A 25,122-nucleotide genomic window follows, 5' to 3' on the forward strand; every position below is an offset into this window, starting at 1 on the left:
AAGAAAAAGCATGTGAACCCATGTAATGCTAAAGTTGACTAAAAAGAGGAACAAAAATTTTTTTGGAAATTGACCTGGTGAGTGGTGATGCTTCGCCATTATCATACAAGGATCTTTTCTGTTATTCCCTCAATTTGGAGGTCGGGAATTTTCAAGCCCCATCTGACCCCATCACCCCAGCAAAATTGTAACAATAAAATGTTATTTTCGCATTTTGGTTCCATATTACATTTCCTGTCTAGGTCTTCTGAATCTGATGATGTTTGAATTCATATGTCAGTAATGTTTATGACTCATGTTTGTGTGTGGCTATTTTTGAAACTATAATCTTCCTTGTCAACAAAGAAAGGCATTAATAAAGATAGGCACAAAATACAATCTCCTCCTGTTCATCGTACCCCACCTGTCATGTCTCTATTCCCCAAGTGGGGCCTGCCCCAGACTTTGAGAACCACTGGCCCAACCCAACCAAACTGTTTTCATTTTCACTGTTTTCATGGGTCATAGAGCCCACCTTTTCCGTGGCCAGGTCCAGGCTGGAGATGATGGAGAAAATGACTGATTTACTGAGGAGGTCACCTCAGAGACACCTGTAACAATCATTCAAAATCAATTCAGCTCACTCCCTGACGAAGACAATAGCTGAACTGTGTCAGAACATTAACGTTTCTTGTACTGAATAGCTATGCAACAATAAAAGCTTTTTATGAAGGCTTTTCTTCATTTTTGGATTACTTCTTTGCCCCTCTCCGTTGAGTACCTTTAACTTTGCCGCATCATTAATAGTTTCCTACTCCCTCTGTAGCAAATACAACCAGTGGATTTCTTTTATACCTGTAACAATGTCAGAGACGTCTTCGACCAACCAATCCCCAACCGAAGGCTGTACACTTGTAGTTACAGTATGTACATTTGTAATATAAATAGAGTGCTATGGGTGGGGTAGGGTAGTGCCACCTCCTTGTTGTCCCTGTCAAGTGTGGTCGTGGTGCCTGTGCTGTGACCTAGTCAGTTGTGGACGATTGAAATGTCATGAAGGAACATAAACTGAAAAGAAAAGAACAATGACAAAGCCCAACACAAAAATGCCATGCAGCACTGCTTGAAATATTGACCTGTGGTGGTACCTGTACGTGTAGTACCATCAGTCTAAGGTAGGACCAATCAGCTATAGTTTCGTAATCGAAAGCAGCTGTGGCAAACATTTACCTTTTATGAAAGGTAGACCTACATACATTGTTTCCTGATACAGTTTATTGTCCATTTGTAAAGTTTAGGCAAAGTAGGAAGTAACTTTAAAAATCCCTGATTACTGTTATTGGTTAGGCTTGACCAATGATTTCAAGTTAAAGCAAAGTCTACATCCGTTACGATTGGAAACATGTCCAAATCATGAGAGGCCAGATTCTCTTCACAAAATGAATGAGTCTGGTTTACCAGACTAGCAATAAACAGGCTCCAAGTGGCTTTAGAACATGGTATAGTGTATGGACATGGTATTTGTGACTATACTAATAGTCCAAAACAATTAAAATTTTAGCTGAAAGACTTTCCTAGATTCAGAAATGTGTAACTCGGTGATAATGATCCTAGTCAAACACCCAGTGAACAGCAGCACTCTATTCTTGAAGTAGTCCCGAACTGTGCGCGCACACATTTCCTTTCAGGCCGAAAAGGCCCGACCACAGGGCTCGATTCAATTCAATTCAATTCAAAAAACTTTATTTATCCCTGAGGGGCAATTTTCCCTATGCAGGCATAGTGACATATAAGACATAACACAACATATAAGACAGGACAAAAGAAAGAACAGGACAGACAGGAGTGTAAGAGAGGGGGATTAGTCCCAGGAGATGGAGGAGGAGGTTGCTGGGAGCATATTCAAGTTCAAAAGGCGAATAGCCTCAAAAGTAAAGCTAGCCTTCCTCCTGTTAGTCCTAGCCAGAGGACAGCGCAGATGCCTGCCAGAGGGCAGCCATTCAAAAACTCTATGTAGGACATGGGTAGAGTCTTCTAAGATGCAGTTGGCTTTCCTTAATGTTGCCTTGTCGTGCAGTGATGTCAGAGACTGAAGAGGGTGGCCAATGATTTTAGAACGTGTTCACAATGCTTTGGAGGTGTTTCTTATTTTTGACTGAGAGGGAGTGAAACCAGCATATAGATGAAAAGGTCAGTATACTTTCAATAAAGGAGGTGTAAAAAATGCTGAGAATCTTTCTGCTCACTCCAAAGGAGTATAGCTTCCTCAAGAAATACTGACATTTTTTAAGAATCACCTGTCTTAGAGTCAAAACGCAGTTTGTCATCAATGACGGTGCCCAGGTATTTATATTCATGTACTACTTTCACTGGTTCGCTCGTGGAGTATTAACACCCAAATAGTTAAACACACAGTGGTAAAAGCAGTTCCAAGGGAAATGTTTGTACGGGGAGTCTAATAGGTCAACTAGTATGACCAGTATGACCTTTACAGGAAGCAACTGAAGAAAACTGAAGTCATTCCTATGTTCCATCTACTTTGACGTTAGCCTCAAAGTAGCTTTCCCCCAGAAATCTTCCTTAAGCAACCATATTTATTGGCCACTCATGAGTAGGGATGGGCATTGTTATCGATATTGATGCCATTGTCGAGTCTGCTTATCAATGTGATTCCTTATCGATTCCCACATCGATTCCTGTACCATTTGCTGAACACTTATAGGATGGCTTTGAGAGTTGTTGGCTTTGAATCAGGGTTGTGCACAATTCAAATTGCAATTCTGCTTCCTGTTTGCTACCTCAATTGAAATGCAAGTGAAATTCAATAATTGAATTAGAATTTAAGAACCAGTTTCAATTCAATTCTGGAATTTTGCACAAGCCTGCTTTGAATGTCTCATTTAAAGTGGTTTTAGAGAATGAATACCAAGTGTGCAATATCAATACAGAAGTTGAATGCTTTAAAATTTCTAAAAAAGTAACATTTTAAAACAAAGCTTTGTATTGGAATTGTTAGTGGAATCGTTAACGTGTAGATGTGTACAATTCTGATGGATCGGAACATTTGGAACCGGTTCCCAGAACCGATTCCCAAGCAAGAGAATCTCTGTAAGTCTGACAACTGCAAACTTATTAATTCCTCTCTTTTAGATGAAGTGGAGAGGAGAAGCTGAAGGTGGCCATCTTATATCTGTTCATGATAGCGAAACCAGTAATGGTGTGCGAACTGGTTCTTCAATACACTGGTCTGAATTGGAGGATTCAGGCTGCCTAATGTATGAGTGAATACACAATTATTTCATACAAAAGGTAACATTTCTATTAATGATCTCTCTCTCAGGGTAGATTTATTTTTATGCTATTTGATGATTTAAAAATTATAATGATTCTATCCACTCTCTATAAAGATGTTGACGCTATTTGATTCTCTCTCTGTCTACTTCTGAAATGATTTGGTTTAATTTCACTGCTGGTTACGGCCCTGGAAATCATTTCAGAAGTGCAGCGAACACATTTTGCTTGTAAATGAAGGTTGTAAAGACAATACTCTCTTCCATATCTGTTTAACCCTGTCGTCATCAGCGCAGCCATTTAGTTGTGTGTGTCAATGCACATCCTGGGTTTTTGGTGATGCGGAAACTGGTACCAACCTTTTCAGCCTAATCTGCAGAGCAAATTCAGATTTGCTAACAGGTCCGTCTGGCTTCACCCTATTCCCAACTACATCATCAGGTAGCATATGCTACCAAGCTTTTATGAGAGCCATTTGTGCTGTTGTTGGTATTTATGTGCATGCCTTTTTGGTAGTTAGTGTATGAAAACCAGAATCCACTCAAAGTAAAACATATGCAGAAGAACATATTGAAATCAACTCAACAAAGAGATGTCTTTGCAATGCAGTTTTATTTCTACTCAGTACTACTAAAGTCCTTTTAGGCAAGTCCCTCCACTCGGCAGCCATATACCAACGTTTTATGGGCACTCATCGGGCACAGTCTTTGGGTCGAACTGTGCGTGCGCATGGCTTCACGACACCAATCTTGCTCCAGCGGCGAGATCACAACACATGATTGGCACGATGTCTTCACAACACACCATATGATTGGCTCAATGTATTCACATCACACCACATGATTGGCTCAATGTATTTACATGTCGACGTTTTGCCGAGGAAGGGGTGGGATATGTGTAGACAATGGCCATATTGGCGTGACAAACTAGCCCCATGCATTTCTACGGAGTATTACGGAGTGCTGTGTCTCCACATTAGAAAGTCTCTGGTACTACTCAGTCTACTTCAGTTTTATTTCTCATTCATAATTGAGTGAGAATGGAGAGTCTTCAGATAGTCTTCATGTTTGACTTATCTAGCAACCTGAAGAGTACAAAAAGGGTCACAGCATTAGAGACCAAACATACAAACAAATTATTTTACAACAAGTGCACAAAAGTCCTGAAAAATAACTGAGTAACTAACATGCAACTTGGCGAAAAGTGTGTGTGTGTGAGTGTGTGTGTAAATCACACATGTATGTTATGGTACATGTAAGCTCTACTCTGTTGATCCAGGATGTGAAGGCAGACACACGAGTGAAAACTGATGGCTTCCTCACGGTGTTACATCCTCTGCTGGAGATAAAGCTGGTCACTCCATGAACCACCCATCTCCTCCCAATGTAGCAGTTCAGAGGACCACCGGAGTCTCCCTATAACAGGACAGACAAAATTCACTTTGTATATCATATTTACTTTTATTATTTTAAATTGTGTTTATGGCAACAACAGATTGACAAGGTGTCACTGATATTCATCCATATGTGAAACTGGAGATAAAGTTTCAAGAAAATAAAAGAAATAGGCCTACTTATGGTCAATACAATTAAAACCATTAATAAAAAAACAGAATAACTGTCATCCATGTATTGGTTAAACTATAATGTCTACTAAGTTTAGTAAACATGGTGGTCATAATTTCAGGTCAATCAAAATATAATGTTAACTTAATTTCTTAGCCTGCAACAACATCTATATTTAATATTAAATCATTCAATTCAATTATTATATCGATATATTAAATATGCAAGAAGGAACACTTACATAACATGCTGATCGGCTTGTAGTTCCTCCGGCGCAAATCATGGAGGACTTTATCAAACTGCATCCCCACCAGCTTGCCTGTGTACAAGTGCTGCGGCTTACGATAGGCAGGTAACTGTATCTCAACACGTTTGAGAGGGCGCTTCTGGATGTACACAGTAATAGAGAAAAAGACATTGAAGAAAATAACAGTTTTAGATAAACATTACAATGAGAAAAGGCTTGAATGCATTAGGTAATATTCTAGGACAGCATTGCTAATGGCAGACTTGCTATTGGATTAATCTGTTAATCTGAACTGCTTCTTAATCGGTTGAAGTTTGTGATGTCAAAGGGGTTAGAAATAGCTAGTGTATCTTTTGGAAAGTTCACCCTCTATTCCAATAGGGGAATGTGTGACCACACATCATTGGTAGACTTCTGAGGGCCCTGACATTTAAAACGAGACATTAAGAACTTTGAAAAAGCACTGGTAGTTTACTTACAAGACGATTTATGCAGACAGTATCTTCACGAAGTTTAGCGTTTGCAGCCATCTTGAATTTAGTCACGATAAGTCGAAATAATTTGTAAGAATGAACAGGTATGATAAGGGATCAGATTCCAAAAATAATTCAGTGGAAATGCATGGATTCCAGTTTCTTCCAGTAGCAGCAACTGGAATCCATGCATTTCCACGGAGTTATTATGACCGCCGCTAGCGAAGCGGTCATATAGGTATTGGCCCCCCCCCGTCATCTACTTCCTGAATTTTTGGTCAACGATACCCGGGACACCGAACCACCGGGGCACATGAAATTTGGTGGGTATGCAGCCCCACTAGACTTTTACAGAAAAATTTAGTTTAGGGGCCCCTGGGCCACCCCAACCGCAAAAAGCAGTTTATGTAGATGGCGTGTAGTAGGCCTGTAGATGGCGGTGCACACATATACACATGCACACACACACAGGCACCCACATACTATCGGTATTAGAACGGCCGATACATAATTACAAATTCAGTAGGATTAAAAGAAAGCCAAAATAAATATTCATCATCATCATGGCTGCATTTCCAGTATTGGCAATAAGTAGTTGCTTGTCCACTAGATGGCGCGTCGTTGCAGTGAGACGTAATTTTGTTGGAAGTTAAAAGTGGGTTGGAAAAACAATGGACGCTTCATACAAGGAGTGTAGTTTACCGCAGAGAACGTCTAATAAGGATAGGATGATGTTCACATGAAATGTAATTTCCATTTCTTCTTGAAGCCAAAATAAATCTGAGGATATTTATCGGACATGCTTGGTTTTTACTGCAGGTACGTTAATCTTATAATATCAATAAGGACCTAGGTAATGTTACCGTTAGCGTTGGTTGAGTGATGGAGGCCAATTGGATTGATTGCATTTGTAGAAAACTATAAATGCGGTTATACCAAGCAAATGAGTAGCAGCACTGTAATTGTATCTTTCGACTGTCATTTGTTGCACGTGCTACAAAAATCATTCTGTGCAATGGAAGATTTACCAACGTTACACCGGTCTGATACAGTTTTGCCTATACATGCATGAGACTGAGACGCCTGTTTATTTTGTTTTAAGTGCGTGCAGGGTGTGAGAGGGGAATCGATGTGCTTTGATTCCAGATTAGTAGTTGTAGTCTGTGAAATTAAAAAGCACGTGTGTGTGAAGTATCCAATGACACCTTCATTTCATTATGGCTGCTTTAGCAACACACCTTAAGCTACTGTGTAGTGGGTCCCATTTAGAAGTGGCTACTTCATTCGCGCTTTCCTTGACTCATGGAGCTGCGTGAATTTTATTACAACTTTTCGCCACGATATGGCAGTTTTAAGTCCGCTTGATACTGTAAGGCGTAAGCCATTGGTTTCCAAAGGAGATTTTATTTGTGTCGCCAGCATAGCCTATCGACAATTTATGTTGTAGGCCTACCTTATAAGCCTACCTGTAGCTTAGGGAAGCTAACAGCTTTCTATTAGGATCTAGTTTGTTAGTTACAGTTTTGTCATAACTCCCTGATGCATTTTTGCATTTAGAATAGCCAGAGCGTGGATATCCGAATCGGAAAATTAAACAATATCGGATGCCTATGGACAAGGCTGGGTGAACCCAGCCTGATCTGCCCGCTATTTATTTTTTGATTTCTTAAAAGATTGAGCTTGGTCTGGTGAAAGCCAGACTAGCCATGGACCTCAGTTACACAATGCAAGGGAACATGAATCAGCCTATATTTGCACAAACAATAACGGACAACAGGCCCGTTAAAATGTGTATGAACAGTCTAGCGACGCATTTCATCAAGGCCCATTTGGACATGCCAGTTATTTGCACCACTAGATGTAAAACAGCATTTCCAAAACACATCCAAAAATGACCTTTGTTTTTGATAGCTGTTGAAAACGGCATGGAACTGACAGAGATGTTTTTGTTTATAAATAAATAAATAAATAACATTATGCTGATACCTTTTGCTTTTTTCCAAATACAATGTAGCCTACAGGTGTAAGTGACCTTTCATCAATCCAGTTGCAATGGATGAACTGTGATGAACTGCCCTACTTGTGATTGTTAAGAGATTTTAAAGGTTTTATAACAATGCTACATCTTCTTTGGCTATTCTACAATCTATTCACCTTTTCAGCACCAGTAGGCTTCTTTCTGTGCAGCCGCACACACACACTCAGGCATGCCAAACAAGCATACACAAAAGTTTCAAGAGTGGGGGATGGAGTAAAATATGGAGACAAATTGAAGTGTGATTTATTTTCGCGGAACGGATGTACAGGACTGAACGGCGGTCATATTTTGTACCGCTATGCGGTACATCTAGTTTTTGGAATCTGATCCCTTATCATACCTGTTCATTCTTACTCCTCGCTCGACTTATCGTGACTAAATTCAAGATGGCTGAACGCTAAACTTCGTGAAGATACTGTCTGTATAAATCGTCTTGTAAGTAAACTACCAGTGCTTTTTTAAAGTTCTCAATGTTTCGTTTTAAATGTCAGGGCCCTCGGAAGTCTACCAATGAAGTGTGGAGATACATTGAGCCTCGTAAATGGTGTAAAACAGTAATTTATTTGCATGGCTAGCCCGATGCCGAAGCACCACCGTTGAAAAAGCTGTTGGTAGCATCGGCTAACTAGCGCCAGATTTTGGAGTGCAGGGGACAAGCCGAGATGGGCTATGAGACATACGTTCACACTCGGTATCATGTTTCAACACACTTTAGGTCAATATAACACCGGAATTCTCCTTTAAATACTACCAGGGCTTAAAATTCATTTTTCAAAATGGGGGGGAATTCCCCCCTTAGGTTATTCATGTAGGGGGGATTTACACAATTTGGGGGGGGGGGGTCGATTCTGATACCAAGTCAAGAATTGCGATTTCAATACTTCGATACTTTTTTAAAAAAAGTGTTTGATTTTGGGGCCCCCACCACCCTGACGTCATCAGTAATATATACTGTAGTGGGATCATTCACAACAGTGGACATCCTAGATTCTGCTTGACTCTCTCCACACACACAAACACACACTGAAAATGATAGCTTATGTGATATGTTTCTATCATATATTTTTGAATTCATATAGAGTGTATTTATTTAATAATGCATTTAGCATTTTACTAGTAATTACTAGTAGCTAAACATATTTAGTAATTTGAATGCCTCATATTGACGTTTAACCTATAACACTTAGGCATATCTTTAATGTGGTGTGTAGGTCCAATTGAGTGCACATTGCTGATGAGTAGGTGTAATTGAGTGCCTGTCACTGTACTTACAAAATACGTGAGAGTAATTCTATGGAGTAATTACCCCCCCTTCAACCTGACGGTTTTAGGCTATAGTCGCTAGTGAATAAAAGTTGTGCATAGTGCGGTATGTGTATGCAAATTATTATGTTTTCTATGTCATTAGATACAATAAATGTTCAAAAAACTAACATGTCGAAGACAATCTTTCTGGGATCAAGTGTTGACGTGACCTGAGCTAGCAGGATCGTTACCAAGGAGCTCTTTCCAGATGTAAAAGTTTGCCATGGTAGCGTAGCCTATTTGCGTAAGCGCAAAGTGGTTCTCTCTCTCTCTCTCTCTCTCTCTCTCCGTGTGTGTGTGCGTCTGCATGAGGCTATGTTCAATTCAACTCGCCACTTAATGATTAGGCTATATTAACGTCATCAGACAGGCTGTAAAAGTGTATGCGGGAATTTCTCGCATTATGATGGCTAGAGTTGCGGGACTTGAACAAATTATGCGCAATACCCGCAATCCCGCAGTGAAATTTAAGCCCTGACTACATAAGCACTGTTACCCCATGTTGTATCAGACTATATCACATGTAATTGTACAGTTACAGGGGTGCTGCAGTCCAAGTGGCTACAGGGCTCATACCACATTCAGGTTCAAGTGCCCGGGGACCCCAGGACACTTTCCGATCCTCCCACCCCATCTCACCCTCCCACTCACATCCTGTCTCTCTCTTCACTCTACTGTGTGATTAAAGACATAAAAGCCCCAACAATATCCTTACATAATTGTGAATTGTGTAGTTGTATGACAAGGCCAGCAGCACACTTACTAGATGTCCGACCCCAGCCAGTGACGTAGCAAGTTCCACTACTGAGCACCCTATTGGCTGAAGGCAGGGTGGCCAGCTTCACGTAACTGTTCAGTGTGGCATACGTGTAGAGGCGCACCAGGGCGATGTCATTGCTGCAAACAACATACACACATTTTTGATGGTGCCATTTGCCTGGATGCTTTGCATAAGTGTTGGAATGGGAAGGTGCTAGACCTGTAGTAAATCCTTCCTATTAGTAACACAAATAATGCCCTGTGTGAAAACTAATGTACAAAAGGATTCATAGCTAGCTACATGCTTTCTGCATTTATTTTAAGATTGTGGGATTTAAAGTTACTCCAAAGGACAATGCAAATTTACAATTTCATGCACACATTCACACACCTTGAATCAGATCAATACCTAAACTAGGCGAGGCCAATAATACTTACCCAGAAGCAACAGTTTTTTTTTCCAACCAGGGTGACTGTAGATGCGATAGACACGTAGGTTAAATTTGCTCCCTGCAGTTTACCTTGTTAAGATCATGCTCACCAGCAACCACACGATAGGTCCTGCTCCTATGGTACCACATAAGGTATTAAACATGTATTATTTTCTGGGTACTGCATACTAGCCCAGCTCCTTAGCCACTATGCTACTACCGCCCCCACCAACCCCAATACTTTGTCAAACTCATTATATGTACACGGAAGGTTCTTACGACTGACAAGGACATAAATAAACATTACATTAAAATATAAAATAACAGGTTAAAGTCAGACTAAATAATAATAATAATAAAAAATAAAAAAATTCATAATAGAATTAATAACAATAATTTTTAGCAACAACCATAAACATAATATAAACTAGATATACCGCATAGCGGTACAAAATATGACCGCCGCTCAGTCCTGTACATCCGTTCAGCAAAAATAAATCACACTTCAATTTGTCTTCATATTTTACTCCATCCCCCACTCTTGAAACTTTTGTGCATGCTTGTTTGGCATGCCTGAGTGTGTGTGTGCGGCTGCACAGAAAGAAGCCTACTGGTGCTGAAAAGGTGAATAGATTGTAGAATAGCCAAAGAAGATGTAGCATTGTTATAAAACCTTTAAAATCTCTAAACAATCACAAGTAGGGCAGTTCATCACAGTTTATCCATTGCAACTGGATTGAAAGGTCACTTACACCTGTAGGCTACATTGTATTTGGGAAAAGCAAAAGGTATCAGCATAATGTTATTTATTTATGTATTTATTTATAAACAAAAACATTTCTGTCAGTTCCATGCCGTTTTCAACAGCTATCAAAAACAAAGGTCATTTTTGGATGGATGGATTTTTTGTGAATGTTTCTTCTTCTACATAAGATTTTAGTCATCTTTAGTTCATGTAATACTTTATTTTCAATGCACAAATTTAGTAACAGTAGTCTGAAACGTTATTGTTAATGCACAAATTAAGTAACAGTAGTCTGAAACGAAATGCTGTTTTACATCTAACCAGTGGTGCAAATAACTGACATGTCCAAATGGGCCTTGATGAAATGCGTAAGCTAGACTGTCCATACACATTTTAACGGGCCAAAAGTTGAAGAGCTGTTGTCCGTTATTGTTCGTGCAAATATAGGCTGATTCATGTTCCCTTGCATTGTGTAACTGAGGTCCATGGCTAGTCTGGCTGTCACCAAACCAAGCTCAATCTTTTAAGAAATCAAAAAATAAATAGCGGGCAGATCAGGCTGGGTTCACCCAGCCTAGTCCATAGGCACCCGATATTGTTTAATTTTCCGATTGAGATATCCACGCTCTGGCTATTCTAAATGCAAAAATGCATCAGGGAGTTATGACAAAACTGTAACTAACAAACTAGATCCTAATAGAAGCTGTTAGCTTCCCTAAGCTACAGGTAGGCTTATAAGGTAGGCCTATTTACAACATAAATTGTCAATAGGCTATGCTGGCGACACAAATAAAATCTCCTTTGGAAACCAATGGCTTACGCCTTACAGTATCAAGCGGACCATATCGTGGCGAAAAGTTGTAATAAAATTCACGCAGCTCCATGAGTCAAGGAAAGCGCGAATGAAGTTGCCACTTCTAAATGGGACCCACTACACAGTAGCTTAAGGTGTGTTGCTAAAGCAGCCATAATGAAATTAAGGTGTCATTGTTTGGATACTTCACACACACGTGCTTTTTAATTTCACAGACTACAACTATGGTTATGGTTATGGTTATGGATTTAGCAGACGCCTTTGTCCAAAGCGACACATAAATACAAAACAACATTATAATATTTAAAATTGAACAGGGAACAGATTAAAATGTAGGTCAAATATAGTAAGGAGAATAGTTGTAGTACACAATAATATCAATTCAAGCAATAGCCTAATAAAAAGCAATGTAAAAAAGGGGAAAGCCAATAATAAAACAATAATGTCAATTCAATCAATAATATAAAAACAATGACATGCTAAGACTACATTAAGGAGAATATCAATAATAAACAATAATGTCAAATTAATTAACAGCCCAATTAAAATAAAACAACATTATATAAACCATAACACATAAGCGCTTAAACAACTAAGTATATGTTGAATAGGAATGTCTTTAGACCCCTCTTAAACGACCCAAAACTACCACAGGAACGGAGAGCACTGGGCAGTTCATTCCACCAACATGGAACCACTGAAGAAAAGAGTCTGGAATTAGACCCAGTTTTCATGACTGGTCGACACAACATACGCTCACCAGAAGACCGCAGTGGGCGGTTGGGGATGTAAGGCTTGATTATTGAATTAAAATAACTAGGAGCAGATCTAGTTAGTGTCCTATAGGCCAAAGTGAGAGATTTAAATTTAATTCTGGCTACTATAGGGAGCCAATGGAGAGTAACTAGGAGAGGAGTTACATGTGTCCTCTTTGGCTGATTGAAGACCAGGCGTGCTACTACCAAGGCAAACTACCAAGCTGGAATCAAAGCACATCGATTCCCCTCTCACACCCTGCACGCACTTCAAACAAAATAAACAGGCGTCTCAGTCTCACGCATGTATAGGCAAAACTGTATCAGACCGGTGTAACGTTGGTAAATCTTCCATTGCACAGAATGATTTTTGTAGCACGTGCAACAAATGACAGTCGAAATATACAATTACAGTGCTGCTATCAATTTGCTTGGTATAACCGCATTTATAGTTTTCTACAAATGCAATCAATCAAATTGGCCTCCATCACTCAACCAACGCTAACGGTAACATTACCTAGGTTCTTATTGATATTATAAGATTAACGTACCTGCAGTAAAAACCAAGCATGTCCGATAAACATCCTCAGATTTATTTCGGCTTCAAGAAGAAATGGGAATTACATTTCATGTGAACATCGTCGTATCCTTATTAGACGTTCTCTGCGGTAGCCTAAACTACAGTCCTTGTAGGAAGCGTCCATTGTTTTTCCAACCCACTTTTAACTTCCAACAAAATTACGTCTCACTGCAACGATGCACCATCTAGTAGACAAACGACTACTTATCGCCAATACTGGAAATGCAGCCATGATGATGATGATGAATATTTGGCTTTCTTTTAATCCTACTGAATTTGTAATTATGTATTGGCTGTTCTAATACCGATAGTATGTGGGTGCCTGTGTGTGTGTGCATGTGTATATTTGTGCACCGCCATCTACAGGCCAATGAGTGTACAGTCACTAAATGATTAAAGCAGAATAATATTGCATTTTGATTTTTTTATGGGGTGCAAATCACAAATGAGTGATTATGGGCCAGGTTGATGTGGGCCCTTGAGACCAACATACCATAAAAGATTCTTCATCCTCAGTGCCACGGTTCAGGTAGTTATTTAGGAAAACGGCTTTTTTTTGGTTCGGGGGCCCAGCACGGGGAGTGTCCCGGGGACGAAAATAAAATTTTCCGTAAAAGTCTAGTGGGGCTACATACCCACCAAATTTCATGTGCCCCAGTGGTTCGGTGTCCCGGGTATCGTTGACCAAAAATTCAGGAAGTAGATGACGGGGGAAAAAAAAAAAACTTTGACAATCCCTATATGACCGCTTCGCTAGCGGCGGTCATAATAATGTTTTGGGATCATGCAGAGTATAAGTCAAACGAAGGAGCCCTTTGCCCAGTTCAGAATCTCTGCTGTGACTGATATACTTAACTTACTTGTTCGGCCGTAGCCACAAGGCCGGAGGCCGAGTGGTGCAGGTGGAGGGTTTTGTGAGATCTGCTAAGATGATACATCAGTTCCGAGACGTGCTCTTCATTATGTCATATTGGGCAGCGTATGTGTCTTTGGGATCTTTGTTCTGTAAGGCCTACAGTAGCCTGTCCAGCATGATGTAAGGTGAATAGGATACATGGTGTGCAAGGCACAGAAGGTCGAGACTGAGGCACAGGCTGATATTATGAAAAAAAGTTGAGTGATTTTTTTGTGTTTGACACAAAATAGTGGACTGAACAGGCAGTCACAAACATAATCTATCCCTCCATTACAAATATTGAACTGGTATTAATCTCCTACCAGTGCCAGTCTCTTAGTCTTATCAGCACAAATAAACCCACAGACACTCATAGACACATTATCTCAAAATTATTTAATTCTGATGGACTCGCAACCAATTTTTTTGGACAGGGACACTGTACTGCAGGAGATGTTGTCCTTTGGATGAGACGTTAAATTGAGGTCCTGACTCATCATGGTTGTTAAAGATCCCATGGCACTTATCGCAAAGAGTAGGTGGTTCCCTGATGTTCTTTATTTACGTACACATACATAAAGACACACACACATACACATACACACATAAAAACACACACACATAAAAACACACACTCATAAAATCACACACACATAAAAACACACACACAAAGACACATAGACACACACTAGACATGCACACACACACAACACGCACAAACATGCACACAAACACATAAACACAAACACACCTACATACACACACAGACACACACACACACACACACACACACACACACACATACACACACACACACACACACACACAAACACACACACAAAAAACTAACTTACATGCAGGCACACACACTCAATAAACACACACAGAAGCACACATGTACACAAAAACAACCACACACTCTGCACATACTCAATTACAAACACAAAAAAAGGAACAAAGTAGGAAATTAACACAATTTGACAAGCGTGATTTACTTTTGTGGAAAAAATATGCTGGACTGGGCAGCGGTCATATTTTGTACTGCTCTGCGGTACATCTAGTTTCAATTGTATTGGGGCATAGGGAGCATTTATAATGACATTCACACATAATCACACATAATTCACCTGGCCTGCCTGGAGAGTCTGCAGGACCCTCTTACAACATTATCTCAAGATGTTACAGTCTGGAGTTTGACAGATTGCTACATGAGAGTCACAGATTAGTTTGACAAAGGAGCACCCAGTCCCATGTTTTTTAATTGTACCTTTTGTTAAGCTGAGTGCAAACCTGACAGAGGATGAAAAGAACCTACATGGCTCATTTACACACACACACACACACACACACACACACACACACACACACACACACACACACACACACACACACACACACACACACACACACACACACACACACACACACACACACACACACACACACACATACACACACACACACACACACACACACACACACACATACACACACACACACACACACACACACACATACATACACACACACACACACACACACATACACACACACACACACACACACACACACACACACACACACACACACACACACATACACACACACACACACACACACACACACACACACACACACACACACACACACACACACACACACACATACACACACACACACACATACACACACACACACATACACACACATACATACACACACACACACACACACACACACACACACACACACACACACACACATACACACACACACATACACACACACACACACACATACACACACACACACACATACACAAATAACAAAGTTGAGTCTGAGTCAAGATAAAGCATAATAATTCACAAGAATAAACATGGGGGGTTGGGAAATAAAAGGTCTCGCAGGAACTGACCTGCAGTGTCAGCATTGGCCTCCTCAAGTGTGACTGTGGCCGGGTCAAAGCCAGACACCAGCCACAACCACAAAGGAACACAACGTGCTGAACAATTCTACTGTCCCACATGTCCAACGAATATTAGCAATCACAGGGGAAATCAAGTTTGTATTTATTTCTTACTATTCCTCACCAAGACCATCAGTCACTTTCTCCTCAGATTCAGCAGGCACTGTATGGATATCAGTGCAAAACAGTCACAGCTTGTAGCCATTCAAATGGACATTGTTTCAAACTTCACATTTATTTCAATTGCATTGGAGCACAGGGAGCATTTAATGGCATTCAAAAGAGCACCAGTCCCATTTTTTTTAAAAGTTGACCTGTGTGCGAACCTGACTGACCTGAGGATGAAAATAAACTACTTAGCTAATTTAGGTAATAAAACACAAGTACTGTATGCAAGCACATACACAGACACACACACACACACACACACACACACACATACACACACAAAGCACAAAGTTGATACCAAGTCTGGTGACAAAATTAAACACTGACATCAGAGAAATGTGAATCTTGTGTGACATATGACCTTCCTACAACAAGGAATATTATCCCATGGTGAAATAGAAAGGCTTAAGGTATATCATGATTACAGCCTTGTTTTACACGTGACTTCCTCATCATTGACAACCATTGTTTATTTAGGGAAGATTGACTGAATTGACCTTTATTATTTGTGGGTTTATTGGGTTTTACTTATTTTTGCCACTTGGGGGTGTAGTGCATTGGGTGTTAGTCACGTGAATAGAAATGTGTATAAGGTGCGGATGGCGGCTCTTACTTTAGCCATAGCCAACAAAATGGCAACACACTACAGCACTAATATACAGAAATACAGCACTGTTCGATATCACCAGCAGCACCGGGTTTCATTTAGGCCTACAGGTATATCAAAACTTGGACTGGAGCAATTGTTTGGACAATGGATCTATTGCTACGCGTTGAAGAATACATTGCCATCCACGTGGAGGCTCATAGGATAGCCTCCACGCATATATTACACATTTTCTGTAACAGTAACTGTAAGAAATGTCAGTGTTAGCTTGAGAAATGATGATTGTCCTTGCAAAAAAGTGGGATAAGGAAGTGATTGAAATGAAAGATTGATCACATAAAATTTCCCTCCAGGGATCATATATAGTATATATACTTAAAATATGTTCAAAGATTTTCTTTCAAAAGATACAGAATGAGAAGCGTGCAAGCATTATGCAGGACCATAGATAGAGAGATAGATAGATAGATAGATACTTTATTGATCCTCAAGGGGAAATTCAAGATTCATACATGGACATCCTCAAACTAAAGCAACAACATCTCCAACTTCCGACTTCTGCCGCCTCTGATGCTGCTCTATTATTCTCCAAAGCCCGTGGGGTTTGCCAGAGGAAAGCGGTACTCCATCAAGCCGCATCCTTAACATCCGGCTGGCTGTGTGTGGGTCAAGGCTGCTTTGGTTATTCTGTGACGGTCATTCTCTTCCATGCTACTGCTCTGTGTTGTGTGTAATGCAATCTGAGGATCAGGAGAAAGTGTTGATTGGTTAGGCTTGTTCAGGCCCTGGTCCATTTATGACAAAATGCTTCAGATTTTTATATTAAGCAAGACATGTACTTATTTCATTGCCAAGTCAGTTTAATACCCTGTTGTACACGGTATGTGCAATGTGTTACGACAAACTGCACAAACTAATACTGATTTAATGAACTGGGCAAAACATTTGGCTGATTTTATACCTCGCAACATCATGCTACAGCGCATGGATCAGCGCACAGACGAGGAAGTTCTCAATCCTTTACATGAAACCTCTAAAAATCAGCAATGCTTTGTTTAACTAGATGTACCGCAGAGCGGTACAAAATATGACCGCCGCCCAGTCCAGCACATTTTTTCCACAAAAAGAAATCACGCTGAAAGGCCTATATGATTCTAACTGTCTCACTAAATTGCATTATCCACACTCAATTCTCACTGGTATCTGCTAGACAACAAGTACCAAAACATGATTAGTTCATAGATTTCACATGTAAAATTAATTTTATACAACCCCACCTCCATCTTGCCTGTTCATAATTCTGAGAAATTCTTGATTGTTTGTGTTATGTTTATGTTATGTGTGTGTGTGTGTGTGTGTGTGTGTGTGTGTGTGTGTGTGTTTTTTGTGTGTGTGCTCATGATGTGCCTGTGCATGCAAGCCGCACATGTCTACTGTGTGAGTATGTGTCATACATATGATTACTGTGAATGTATGTGTGTGTGTGTGTGTGTGTGTGTGTATCTGTTTGTGCACATGTGTGTACATGAAATGGGTTAACATGATCCCTGGAGGCAAACATACGGAAAAAAAAAAAACGGTCATCCTAGGCACTACAGTTCTCAAGATATTCACTGTGTCTGCCCTACCCTCCTTTCGGGGTCCAGTCCAGCGGGGGCTACAGATCAAAACGAAAAATGACGGTTCCATGCTATCCATGTGGGGTACATGCCCACCAAGTTTTGTGTACCCGGTCTTTCAGTGTCCCGGAATCCTTGTTGGTGTATCGTCACTAAATGTACACATAAATTATTTTATTGTAAGGCCCCCATGAACGAAAAAGTACACAAAACTTGGCATGCATTCGAGGGTGTCATAATGATCCTACACTTTTAATTTCGTGCAGTTTTGACCTTATCAGCCAGAGATATTGTGATGAAAACACCTAATTTTTGCTTTTTAATTTTTTTTTTTAACTAGGTGGCTTATACATGAAATAAGTGGTAATGGAATGGGTTGACATGCCCCCTTACATACATAAAAAAGGTGGACCTCCTAGGCCCTACGGTTCTCGAGATATTCACAAAAAACTGTCTCCGGCCACCTACAGGCCAGTTGGTGTATAGTAACATAAATTAATTTATTGTGTGGCCCCCCATGAACGGAATTCCACAAAACTTGGCGTGCATACAGAGGGTGTCATAATGATCCTACACTTCCAATTTCGTGCAGTTTTGACCATGTTAGGTCACAGATACCTTCAATTACAACACCTCATTTTTACTTTTTTTGTGTTTAACTAGGTGGCGCTATACATGAAATGAGTGGTTATGGAATGGGTTGATATGGCCCCTTGAGATCGACATACAAAAAAAATGGTCTTCCTAAACCCTACGGTTTTCGAGATATTCACAGAAAACTGTGTCTGCCCGGCATTTTGGACAAGGTGTATGCCATCTTAGTAAACATGTCTGTTGAAATGAAGAGAAGGTTGCATGGCTCAAGGACAATCACAAATAGACATCCGTAATGTCTTTATTTTCAAATGATATATCATGTTTCTACCAGGTAAGTCAAATATACTATTGAAGCTGCATAGTTCCACACACACCCTCATATGGTTTACACATATGACAAAGCTATCAATAATTAAACTACAGAAGAATTCCATTTTACATTAACACATTAATAATCATGGAAGTAGATAAAAATCATAAAAGCTAACTAGTTGTGTGGTTGACTTTGGAGCTTGCAGCATACAGTAATGTTCCTCAATGTATATATGTTTAAAATAGGTAAATAGGTTTTTGTGAGATCTCCTAAGATGAAGGGAATGATGTCATCTTGGGCAGCATATGTGTCTTTGAGATCTATGCTCTGTAAGGCCTACAGTAGCCTGTCCAGCATGATGTAAGGTGAATAGGATACATGGTGTGCAAGGCAGAGAAGGTCGAGACTGAGGCACAGGCTGATATTTTGAAGAAAATGTTTAGAAAAAAAGTTTCAAACACCTCATTAAACAATTGTATTTGACACAAAATAGTGGACTGAACAGGCAGTCACAAACATAATCTATCCCTCCATTACAAATATTGAACTGGTATTAATCTACCAGTGCCAGCCTCTTAGTCTTATCAGCACAAATAAACCCACAGACACTCATAGACAAATTCTCTCAAAATTATTTAATTCTGATGGACTCACAACCAATTTTTTTCGAATTGTTTGATGACATTTCATCGAAGCCATTGATACTTGCAGTCGATAGTTAAAAGTTGTGCATGCAAATAATAAAACACAACTCTACGTGGAAGATTTATTATTTGCTATAAAGCACAAATAAGACCCAGCTTTCACAGCCATGCCTTGTTTACACTGTATATGATTACAAGGTTTGATGAATCGCATAATGGTTAGTGGTTAACCTACTGGGTCTTAATCCATTTAAAACTCTTCACGCTCATGGATGTCTTGTGCATTATTCTCTGTAAACAACATAATAATATTAATTTGACGTGAGTTTATACCTCAGTGTACAGTGTAGATGAACATATGAAGCATACTGTATATCTGAAGTGTCCTTAAAAAGTTTCTCTTTGGCAATGTTGCATGTACTTAATCACACTATAAATATACACAGGGTTAATGAAAGTCCATTTGTGTAGTTTATTTAATATGCACTCAATAATATCCTTTTCACCTACTCTTAACACATTGGAAGTTATAGTTATGCTTTCTTTAAATCAATATGTGTTAGCCTTGATGCAAGTACAATTTAATTTGAAATATTTTGTGTTAATCTTACTGCAAGTACAGCACTTTTTACACAATGCCCTAGTGTATTATGTTGTGCAATTATTCTAATCAATTTTCTTGAATTATATTGTATTGTAATTTAGTATAGTGCTTTATGCTTTCAAGGGTTTTAAACAGGAGTTGTCCTTACATAATTCAAAAGAATAGACGTGTGGTCGTGGGAAATAAAAGGTCTCACAGGAACTGACCTGCAGTGTCAGCATTGGCCTCCTCAAGTGTGACTGTGACCGGGTCAAAGCCAGTCTCCCCTGCTCAGACACCAGCCACAACCACAAAGGAGCACAACGTGCTGAACAATTGTATTGTCCCACATGTCCAACGAATGTGATCAATCACAGGGGAAAGTTTGTATTTTTATTTTTTTATATACTTTATTTCCTATTATTCCTCACCAAGTCACTTTCTCCTGAAATTCAGCAGGCACTGCATGGATGTCAGTGCAAAACTGTCACTGCTTGTACTAACCATTCAGGTTTGCTTATGAGCCAGGAGTGAAATAACATGTGGGGGGAGATTTCACCATTTATTTCAATTGTATTGGGGCATAGGGAGCATTTATAATGACATTCATACTTAATCACACATAATTCACCTGGCCTGCCTGGAGAGTCTGCAGAAACCTCTTACAACATTATCTCAAGATGTTACAGTCTGTAGTTTGACAGATTGCTACATACTTGCTATATTGCAATATTAAAGGAGCACCCAGTCCCATGTTTTTTTTTTTATTTTACCTTTTACCAGCTAAGCTGCAAACCTGACAGAGGATGAAAAGAACCTACATGGCCCACTTACACACACACACACACACACACACACACACACACACACACACACACACACACACACACACACACACACACACACACACACACACACACACACACACACACACACACACACACACACACATACACACAACAAAGTTGATACTGAGTCTGGTGACAAAATTAAACACTGACATCCTAGAAATGTTTATCTTATGTGAACTTCCTCCAACAAGGAATATTATTGCTGGTCAAATAGAAAGGCTGAGGGAACACATCATCACACCCAAAATATGAATCTGTTGGAACATTCATTTACGCACCTTGTGCGTAACACACGCACGTGCAGACGCAGACGCAGACTCTCACACACACACACACACAAACACACACACACACACACACACACACACACACACACACACACACACACACACACACACACACACACACACAGATAGATGTAATAACCCAATGTGATGCATTAGAAAGCATGCTCAGCTTGGCAATTTCTCTCAATGCTCCTTTTGCATAAACCGCATTATATAGCAATACCACAAGTTTACAATCATACAACAACCACATGGAGATAACAAACAACTATAAAAGAGTATATGATACCAAAGCCAAACAAAAATGGAAAAAATAATGGAATAGAAAGATAAAAGTAAGAATACTAATAGAAAAGCAAGAGAACTGTATAACAGCCATATCGCCTATTCCCTTAAATTGGTCTACTGATACAAACTGATAGTAATTCTTGGAATTTGTTCCATTTATTAATTTACCAAACCCAGATTTGGTCTGAAAAAAAAAAAACGTGTATCTTTGTGACACGTTTAGACATCTTACTTAACCTTCTCCTGACAGCTGCAACTCATTTATAACAGTTGGATAGATAGATAGATAGATAGATAGATAGATAGATAGATTGATAGATAGAGATACTTTATTGATCCCCAAGGTTCTACGTGAAATACAATGTACACACTGGTAGATATCAAAAACCAAATACATCTTCTATTACATGTACAACACAAGCTCACAGGCATTTGTGTAACATGCACAAACACACTGTGGGGCCCTGAAGGATGTCTGTTGCATCATTTTACAGCACTGATGCTACAATCAACAGGCATTAATACTTTCTCTCTCCCTCTCTCTTTCTCTCTCTCAAATTTAAATTCCAATTCAAAGGTGCTACATTAGCATGACTGTTTTAGTACAGTGTTGCCAAAGCAACAAATAACACAGTAGTATCACAAAAGAAAGAAAATATAGATACAGTAATGTGGGTATAAACATGTAAACACAGAATAAACAGTAGCAGAAATAATATGATAGGTACACTAGGGGTGTTTGTGTGTGTGTCTCGCTCACTCTCTGTATTGATCACCAAATGTATGACAGTTGATTTTCACTCAACATTGGTCTAAAACACACGGACACCAGTTTGTAACTGTTGATTGTAAATAATAGTTCAACCAACACAGATAGTTGAAATGCATACGTTTGGCTGTGACAGGCCCATGCTGCAAGTGGTGAAGCATATGACATTACAGCTCAGCAGGTCATCTGGAGACCACTGGCATCCATATTTGACTTGTTTACCTGTGACATTGTACATAACACTTTTTGTTGCTGTTGTTGAAGTGCTTGTTGAGGAATTGGTTCAAATTGATGTTGATTCAGTTGTAATACTGTAAGCATTATCTAGAGTCATGTCTTAATCTTTTATAAGTCAGCCTCTATAAAAGTCAATACATACAGTACAGGCCAAAGGTTTGGACACACCCTCTCATTCAATGCGTTTCCTTTATTTTCATGACTATTTACATTGTAGATTCATCAAAACTATTAATGAACACATGTGGAATTATGTACTTAACAAAAAAGTATGAAATAACTGAAAACATGTCTTATATTCTAGTTTCTTCAAAGTTGCTATTTTTTTTATTTATTTAATACCATATTCAGCAAGCCATAACTTGACAAATATTCATCTGTGGGCCAAATAACTTCAAACTGCCTTCAGTGAGAATCTACAATGTAAATAGTCATGAAAATAAAGAACATGCATTGAAATGAGAAGGTGTGTCCAAACTTTTGGCCTGTACTGTATATATATAAAATATCATTGTGACACATTAAGACACAATACTACCTGGTTAACGTGTCACACTTTTATTTAAATATAGCCTAGTTGTATTTGCTTTTATGCATTTCTATAATAGCATATTTATATACAGTGGCTTATACAGTATTCAGCAATGAGAATAATGCCCAGCAGTTAGACTAATGTTTGGCCCATGCATGTCAATAATTAAGATTCAAAACAGTTTCAATACTGTAGATCTGTCCCATCCTCATTCCTTTTTCCCTAGTTAAACATCATTTGGATGGTGTGGGACATTGTCCAGAATCAGATAAGTTTTCTAAATGAGTTCCCGTCATAGGCCACTAGAAATCACTCCTATAATTAGTTCAGCAGAGATCATAAGCTCTGGGAATGAGCCAGCCCAGAGTTTTCCTGGCAGAGCTCGACTGGTCGAGGTGCTTGAACAACAGAATACTGGAATAGTTTCCAGAAACATGATGAGCCCAAGAGGAGTCTTCCTGCTAAAATCAAAGCAGTTACGAGAAGGTCCGAACCGCGCCTGGTTAAAGGGAACCTCTTAGGCCTACTTAAGTGAGAAGTTAAAGACTCAGCACTGGATAGGTAAATGTTCAAATGGGAGATGATGAGACACTGATCATAATTACAATACATTTTATATTGATATCAGAGTTTCAAGTTTAAGAAATCAACTGTGCCGTATCGTGTAAGAGCCATTTATAGTCACCTTTATTATTTATGGATTTATTGGGTTACTTGGAGGTGTAGTGCACTGGGTGTTAGTCACCTGAATAGACAGGTGTATATTTGGTATTCATTGATTAATAGAAAAAAGTTTGGATGGCTTACCGTAGCCAACAAAATGTCAACACACTACAGCACTAATATACAGCAATACAGTGCCGTTTGAAATCACCAGCAGCACCGGGTTTCATCTAGGTCTCTATCAAAACTTGGACTTTGCAATGGAGCTATTGCTACGCGTTTAAGAACACGTTGCCATCCACACAGCGGATAAGATAGCCTCCACACATATATTACACATTTTCTGTAATTGTAACTGTAAGAACCGACAGGGCATCAGCTTGAAAAAAATAGCCTAATGATTGTTCTTGTAAAAAAAAAGTCAGACTTCTGCCGCCTCTGATGCTGCTCTATTATTCTCCAAAGCCCGTGGGGTTTGCCAGAGGAAAGCGGTACTCCATCAAGCCGCATCCTTAACATCCGGCTGGCTGCGTGTGGGTCAAGGCTGCTTTGGTCATTCTGTGACGGTCATTCTCTTCAATGCTACTGCTCTGTGTTGTGTGCAATGCATTCTGAGGAGCAGGAGAAAGTGTTGATTGGTTAGACTTGTTCAGGTCTTGCTCCATTTATGACAAAATGCTTTACATTTTGATATTAAGCAAGAAATTAGACTATGTAGGCCTACTCATTTCATTACCAAGCCAATTTAATACCCAGGGCTCTAATTTGTTTCACACAGTATGTGCAATGTACATGCACAAACTAATACTGATTTAATGAACTGGGCAAAACTTTTGGCTAATTTTATACCTTGCAACGCCATGCTACAGCGCACAGACAAAGAAGTTCTCAGTGCATGAATGCATTTAAAGTGACATCCTTTACATAAAACTTCTAAAAATCAGCAATGCTGTTTAATCAAAACTGAACTTGCCATGGACTTGGGACAAACCTATTCTTTAGTCTGTATAGGAGTGAAAACAAGATTATTACATTTTTTAAAAAAAAATTCTGATGTATGAACTATGGTCTATCAACTGTTTTTGCTCTGCTCTGCTACAATTTTATGTTTCTTTTTTGTT

At 39.4% G+C, this 25,122-nt stretch overlaps 1 protein-coding gene across 1 annotated transcript; it reads right to left on the reverse strand.

The window, feature by feature from the left end:
* Nucleotides 1-4,346: 4,346 nt before the first annotated feature.
* On the reverse strand, nucleotides 4,347-24,863 carry LOC125300773 (chymotrypsin-like elastase family member 1). Its single transcript, XM_048252903.1, has 7 exons — nucleotides 24,851-24,863; nucleotides 20,602-20,661; nucleotides 10,179-10,224; nucleotides 9,658-9,795; nucleotides 5,077-5,221; nucleotides 4,523-4,685; nucleotides 4,347-4,354 (listed from the first exon to the last, which is right to left on the reverse strand). The coding sequence occupies exons 1-7, from the start codon at nucleotides 24,861-24,863 to the stop codon at nucleotides 4,347-4,349; spliced, it is 573 nt and encodes a 190-aa protein (XP_048108860.1).
* Nucleotides 24,864-25,122: the final 259 nt, after the last annotated feature.

The sequence above is a fragment of the Alosa alosa genome, chromosome 9 (assembly GCF_017589495.1).
Source record: "Alosa alosa isolate M-15738 ecotype Scorff River chromosome 9, AALO_Geno_1.1, whole genome shotgun sequence".
Classification (NCBI taxonomy): Eukaryota; Metazoa; Chordata; class Actinopteri; order Clupeiformes; family Clupeidae; genus Alosa; species Alosa alosa.